At 49.1% G+C, this 6,742-nt stretch overlaps 1 protein-coding gene across 5 annotated transcripts in view; it reads right to left on the bottom strand.

Moving 5' to 3' along the window:
- Positions 1 to 6,742, bottom strand: part of DRP2 (dystrophin related protein 2) — a 52,798-nt gene that overhangs the window by 5,251 nt on the left and 40,805 nt on the right. For 4 of the 5 annotated variants that reach the window (XM_055338607.1, XM_055338608.1, XM_055338610.1 and 1 more), the window contains 2 exons: positions 6,601 to 6,721; positions 2,274 to 6,286 (listed from right to left, as the gene is read on the bottom strand). In XM_055338607.1, the coding sequence (XP_055194582.1) occupies positions 6,162 to 6,286; positions 6,601 to 6,721 (246 nt within the window). In that variant the 3' untranslated portion in view covers positions 2,274 to 6,161. Of the gene's footprint in view, positions 1 to 2,273; positions 6,287 to 6,600; positions 6,722 to 6,742 lie in introns of those variants that run through there. The other variant, XM_055338609.1, reaches the window with a different exon arrangement.

Genomic DNA, 6,742 nt, shown 5'->3' with positions numbered 1-6,742 from the left:
TCAGCTAGAGGCAGTGAAGAGCAGATCAATATGTATGGGCAAGGCCCATAGATGAGGGTGGGAGGCAAGGAATGCTGGGGGCAAATGCAGAGAAGAAGTGGGGTGAAGGGAGCTAGACATGTTAAGGGCAAACAAAATGAAGACTAGGAGAGAAGTTAGAAGACAGCTTGAAGACCAAGGTGATGGGACACCTGGGTGGCTCAGTGGTTGAGCATGTGCCTTTGACTCTGGTCATGATCCTGGGGTCCTGGGATTGAGTCCTGCATTAGGCTCCCCATAGGGAGTCTGCTTCTCCCTCTACCTATGTCTGTGTGTCTCTCTGTGTCTCTCATGAATAAAGAAATAATCTTAGAAAATCATGATATAAAAAATTTTTTTTCGGGAGCACCTAGTTGGCTCCAATTGGTTGAGCATCTGACTCTTGGGTTGGGCTCAGGTCGTGGTATCAGGAGCAGACAGAACCGTGCTGAGAGGCAGGATGGTAGGGAAGACAACAGCAAGAGGCAAGGGTGAAGCCACATGTTGGCAGTCACCTTCCAAGCCCTCTGCTACCACATCTCACTGTAATCCAGGGCAACTGCTTCACCATGCCCTCCAGTCACCCAAGGCTTCCTGCCACCCTGACCCTTCACCTTATCCCCACCACGCTCGCATGCTCGCGCGCGTGCACACACACACACACACACAAGCACGCATGCACACACATATCATGTCTCAGGAAGTTTTCGTTTTTTAAGGTCCCGTAATCCTGAATCTTGCATGTCGCAGACCTGTGCTGTCCGACATGGTAGCCACTAGCCACATGGGGGTTTCGAGCCCTCAGCATTCGGCTAGCTTGAACGGAGATGTGCAGTAAGTGTAAAACACACACTGGTTTTCTGGAAGGGGAACTGCTCCATGGTGGTGTCCTGCCGACCTTGCACATATTGACATAGGCCACATTGTCAAGGGTTGTGTGCAGGCTGCCGCAGGCCTTGGCAGAATGCCCCATGAGCCTCCCAGAACATGGGAAGATAGGCAGTCTCATGAGAAGTCGCTACAAGACCATTTCTCACTCACCTCCCTATCTCTAGGGAAGCTTCTGGGAGGCAGTTTCTCATCTGCCTCCCTCATTGGAGTGAGGCACCAGACTTTAGGCCTGCCCCACCACCCCCAGAGGGTAGAGCAGTGTGGAATTGGCTACTCAGCAACAGGAGATCCCACCATTCATGTTGCATGTCCTCGGGCCCCTTTTGTTTCAGTGGCAACCTGTGGCACAAGGGATGCAGGGAGGTGAGACCCTTGCTGATCTTGCTTTTGCTGCCTCTGTGAGTAATAGAGTGTCTGGATTGATGTGGGTGTCTTGGGTTTTTTCCCAACTGAATCTGTCAGCCTGCTTGACAATTTCTAAGATTTAGTGAAAAAACAAAAAAGGGATGCAGCGTCTCTCAGTAATTGTTTTATACTGATAACATGTTGAAATAATCTTTTGGATATACTGGGTTAAATATTAAAATTAATTTCACCTGTTTATTTTTAAAATCTGGCTGCTAGAAAATTTGTGTATGTGACTCGCATTAAATTTCTATTGGACAAAAAAAAAATAAAAAAAAATTTCTATTGGACAGTGCTGTTAAGGATTGGTGAGAAAAAAATTGGTGGTGGGGAAGAGGGACTCACAGGGTTTTATTCTGCCAGAAAATGGCATTTGAAAAAAAACTATTGTCATAGTTTTATCGCCATAGCTACAAGAACACCTTAAACATATATATCCATAATGAAAGATAGGCCTTTGAATTGAATAAATGTAACTTTATGGAAACTCACTTCATTGTCCTGACTTTTCTCATATTGCTTTGGGCTGATGAAAAATCCCTCAGATTGATGAGGATGGTATTTAAGAACTATTGCTATAGAGCGCTCCTCCCATGAGGGGATAACTAACTGGCTAATTTGTGTGGGACCTTGAAAGGCAACCAATCTAGGTAACAGTAATGGATGGGGCCTAGTGCATGGGGGGTTTCCTTTTTTTTTTTTTTTTTGGTCCAGCAGGTACTGAACTCATCTGGTGGCCTGTGTTGTGTAGTATTCCTGTGCCGCCTTGGCCCACCCTCTCTCCACACCCAAATGAGGGAAGGATGTGGAATATCAGAGTATAACCAGAAGAACCAAAGTAAACAAATACAAATTTATTATTTTCAAAGCAGAATTCAAGGGAAAGGGGAAAAGCACCACGGTGAGTGGCAAAGTTAACCAATTTTTCCCCAGCCACACCCCTTTGTCCCAAACTTTTCTAGACTTGTGTGCCACCCTTGCCACTTCCCCCTCCCCTGGATCCCTTCCCCAACTTCTATTCCTGAGACCAGTTCTTGCAGCCAGCAAGCAGCACAGGAGCCTCCACTCTGGCCTCAGTACTGCCCTGGGGCAGCAAGGACATTCAGCAGGTCACCCCAAATGCAGCAGCTGTGGAAGGAGATGGAGGCTGGGAGCTGAGCCCTGACCTTGAGCCTTGCCCTCTCCCACAGCCGGTGGTGCTAAGAAAGTAAGGAGCTGAAGTATTCCTTTGTTCCTAGGGCCAGATTTTGGCAGGAAAGTCTAGAGATAGAGCTGCTCAGCTGGGCAGCTAAGTCTCCACAGCCCCAGGGCAGGGCCCTCAGTCTCTGCCCCAGGACTGTTTATTTTAAGGCAGCTTACTTTCTTGGCTAGCTGTCACCTATGTCAGGGGAACTTTAATGAGATTCTTGGCCTGAAACAGTGTCAGAAGCCATGAGTCGTCCACTAAGAATGTGTGCTCAAGGAATGTTCTAAGCACGAAGCTGGACATGGAGCCCAGGTCCCAAATACACACCTCAGGCAGCACGGATATTCCTTAAAATTAACCTGGAGGGAAAGCATCTCCTGGCTTTGGCCTCTGCCAGACCTCAGGGTTTCTCCTTACTGTGGCCTACTGGCCCTGTTCCCGGAGCACAAGGGCCTCAAGCGGGTTTCTCCACAGGGAAATATTTCCAAAGCTGGGGACTTGAAGGAAATGGGCACTTGAGAGCCTTGATTTCAGCCTTGCCATCCTGGAGGGAAGGGCACATGTCCTCCTGGGTAGGGCCCTCCTTAGGGAACCATACAACACAGAGCTTGATGTTTTATAGCCAGTTAGCCTTTCCTGACAAGTTCCCAGTCAACATAACCTGACTCTGCTCTCACTTGGAGCAGAGGCACCCTCATAACAGCTTTTGGGCCTGTGTCAGATTCTGTCCAGAATAAATCGCCTATCAATCCCAACTGTCCCCTGATACCATTTGACAACCACCTCAGCAAACACATTCCTTTCCACTGATGCTAATCTCACAAGTCGGAGGTTTTCTTTAGGCTGCCTGCCCAGAAACTCTCTTTGCCACTCCTCTGGCACAGGGCCATAAATTAATCAGCATCACAAAAAAAACCTATAGGAAACACAATACATGACAGATGCCTAACAACATGCAACACATCTCAGTAAATCTCACCCTAATTTAGATTCCCAGTGCCCAAGGACCCATTTACCTCACCGCGGGCAAACTGCCCACACATGCTGCTGTGACGGTTACTGGACCCTCAAGTGATATACTCATCTCGGGCATTAAAGTACACACAGGACCACACACAAAATGGCAATGGCCCCATTAGTGACAATTCAACTCTTAACCTGCTGCTTCGGTCCACCTACAGCACAAAATCCTACATAGCAAGATCTACATCTTTTCTACCATACCTAGCCCACGCAGTTGCCACAGGCCCTCAGCAGCCCAAGATCTCTTGGCGGGGGCGGGGGCGGGGGGGGGGAGGGGGAAGGGGAGGGATGGTTATGGAAAGGATTTTCAAGGACTTCCCCAGTAAAAGACTGTTTCATAACATCTGCCCTTCTATGGCTTAGGCAGGATATGCCTCAAAGACCCTGAGCTCCCTAACTATATAGCAAATTCCTTCTATCCCATTCCTGCCCACAACCAGGCCCCTACAAATATCCCCCCCACCCCCACCATAGACAGAGGCCCAGGCTCTGGTTTGGTGCCTGCCTACTACCTGTTCACCATACACCCAGATACCCAGTCCTCCCATCCAGAGACCTCATGAGCACTAAGGCAGATGTTGTGGTTAGGTCTGATAGCCTGGACCTAGGACTTAGTGCTCCCTGGCCATTCTAGAAGGGACTAGTCCTAGGCTTCTGAACCCAAGCTGCTGCCCTCCTTCCCCTGCAGCAGATACATCTTAGCTTCCCAGCAGTTCTACCCATGGCTGGCTACTTGATTATAACAGAGCACCCCCACTATCTCACACTCTCCTGATCTTGGTGGCAACCACTGCTTTCCTTAAGTCCCTGAGCCAGACCTAGGAACTGGAAGAGGCCGGGGGTATTCTCTGTGTCTTAGCCTGGCAAAGGCCAATAAAAGCCTATCTGTTCCTTCTTGTCTGCATGGGATGAGTAAAGCTTGCCTTTGCTCTATTTTGACACCTGATCCTTTATTTAGGGGAGACCAGGAAAATTCATCCAAGGCCCAGGTCTCCAGGGAAGAAGATTTGGAATGAGTCAAGAGACCAGAGTGACCCTTTCTGTTCGATTCCACTGTGGCCACAGGCTTCTCTTGCTTTGGTCTTGAGGACAGTTCACCCCAAACATGAGTGGAGAGACATCCTAGGGGAGCAGCCAGGATGCCTCTATCTGTCCAACCAGAGGATGGGGCTAACAAAGAGCAAGGCAGAACATTAATACTTTAAGAGGTATTAGAATTTAATGTGTGAGTGAGGCCAGGGGAGTACTGATGTACAGTAATATGCGGGATAGATATATATGTATATAAACAGGCAAATTAAATCAATTGCAGGGTTCTAGGTTATAAAGCTCCTCTTGTAAAATGCTGCCTCAGTGGGCTCTGACTCTGTTCCCAATTTCCCAAGCCAACTCCCTCCCCACCCCAATCACCTGCTATCTGCTCTGAACGGTTTCTGGATAAAGGGATTATGGTATATGTAGCCTAGGAAGAGTTAGTTTACTTTGAGGATTGGGTTCACCTTCCAGAGTTAGAACCATTTTATGCAAAGGAAGGCCTTCCTGTTGTCTGGGTGGAAAGTGGCCAGCTTCCTGATTTGTGGCCAGTGGCTCCTAGGAAGGTGCCACTATTTAGGGTTGCCACTCACATCTGCTTTATGATTAGCAGGGGAAAATCAGCCGCCCCATCTGATTCCACCCAAAAGAAAGAAGGTCACAGCCTGCAAGAGTATTGGGCAGTCACACTCCTCTAGGCTGGTGAGTGGCGTCCCCTTCCTCACCCCAAGTAGAGCAAGATTCCCTTGCTGAGGAAGCTGCTGCCCCTACCCCAGGGCTGTGAGGGCAGACCCGGCTGAGCTAAGGGTGGCTTCAGCTGGATCCCCAGAGCAACTCAGCTGGTGTCTCGGAATGCTGAGGCCTTCAGGAAGGAGGATGATCAGGGGAAAAAAAACTAAGCCCATAAGTGTTTCTTTAATGTTTCCAAATGTAAGGTGTAAGTAGGAATCAGAATGAATTGGCCCCCCCTCCCCCCTTGAGGAAGGTCTGCCAGGGCCGGAGGCAGAAGGAACGGAAGATATTCAAAGGGGAAACAACATTAAGATGGCTAGAGAGGTACCATGAAACTAAAATCATAGGACACATGCTGCCCAAACATTTTCAGGGGCACGTTTTTTTTGGGGGGTGTCTTGGGGATACCTTTCTGCCTCCCTGAGTTGGGCCAGAGAATAGGGCTAACTCCTGTGGATTCATAATGCTGTAACCCTGGGGTCAGTAGGCTTCCTTATTTCCATAATTCCATGGAGAAGGGAAAGGGGTAATGGGCACTGCTTAGCTCTGCAAGGTAGATTCTCTGCTCCCCGTCAGAATGGCCGCCAAGTGCCATTTGCCTGGACTACAACAGAAACATATGTCAGCGACTTGTCTCAAACTTGAGGGTTAAAGGGCACATTTCTATATTTGGAGGAATCGTGCCTCTCCCTCCTCCAGCCCTGAAGCATCCACTTCACATACCAGCAGATCCCTGCTGCTGCCCAGAGCCCAAAGAACTCTGGCTGAGGAATGTGGGCCCCATAGGGACTGGAAAGGTTGGGTGAAGGCTGAAGGAAGAATTTGACCAGAACCGGAAGAGGACTATGGATTATAGGATGGGGATCTGGCTCCATCAAGAGGCCAGCAGGGTGTTGGCAGTCACATCAGAACTTCGCACACTGGGGAAGGCGTGGCGGAGCTTCTCCATAATGTCCTCCAGGCACAGACTGACATCTTGGCTCTTTGACCCCACATCATCTAAGTTGGGAAAGAGAGATTTGGGAAGAGAACTAGGGATCCCCTGAAGAGGCTAAGGGGCTGAGGTGGGATGCTTCCAGCTGAAAGACAAACACAGAGTATCTGTGTATTCCCAGCACACCTTGTACATAGGAGGTGCTCAATATACACGTGTAGAATAAGCAAATAAATGAATCAGTCAATAAGTCAATCATCCCTGATGCTAAGCTCAAAGCCATGAGGAAAAACCAGTCCCAGCCCTAGCAGGACCTTGGGTAGATCTGGGGGAGATGAAGCCATGGAGGAAGGGGCTAGGAAGGGCTGGAGGAACTTACCTGCAGCCTCAGTATCTGGAGTAGTCTGTCCCTTCTCTTGGGGGTGACTGCCCTCTGACTGCTGTGGAGAGGAAGCTAGGGACGAGCTTGCAGAGCCATTGCCATCTGATTCGGTGGGTGGCTAACAAGAGGTAAGGCATGA

This window comes from Nyctereutes procyonoides, unplaced genomic scaffold (genome assembly GCF_905146905.1).
Source record: "Nyctereutes procyonoides isolate TBG_1078 unplaced genomic scaffold, NYPRO_anot_genome, whole genome shotgun sequence".
Classification (NCBI taxonomy): domain Eukaryota; kingdom Metazoa; phylum Chordata; class Mammalia; order Carnivora; family Canidae; genus Nyctereutes; species Nyctereutes procyonoides.
The sequence above is the reverse complement of the archived record's forward strand: the minus strand, read 5'-3'. Positions and strand labels throughout refer to the sequence as shown.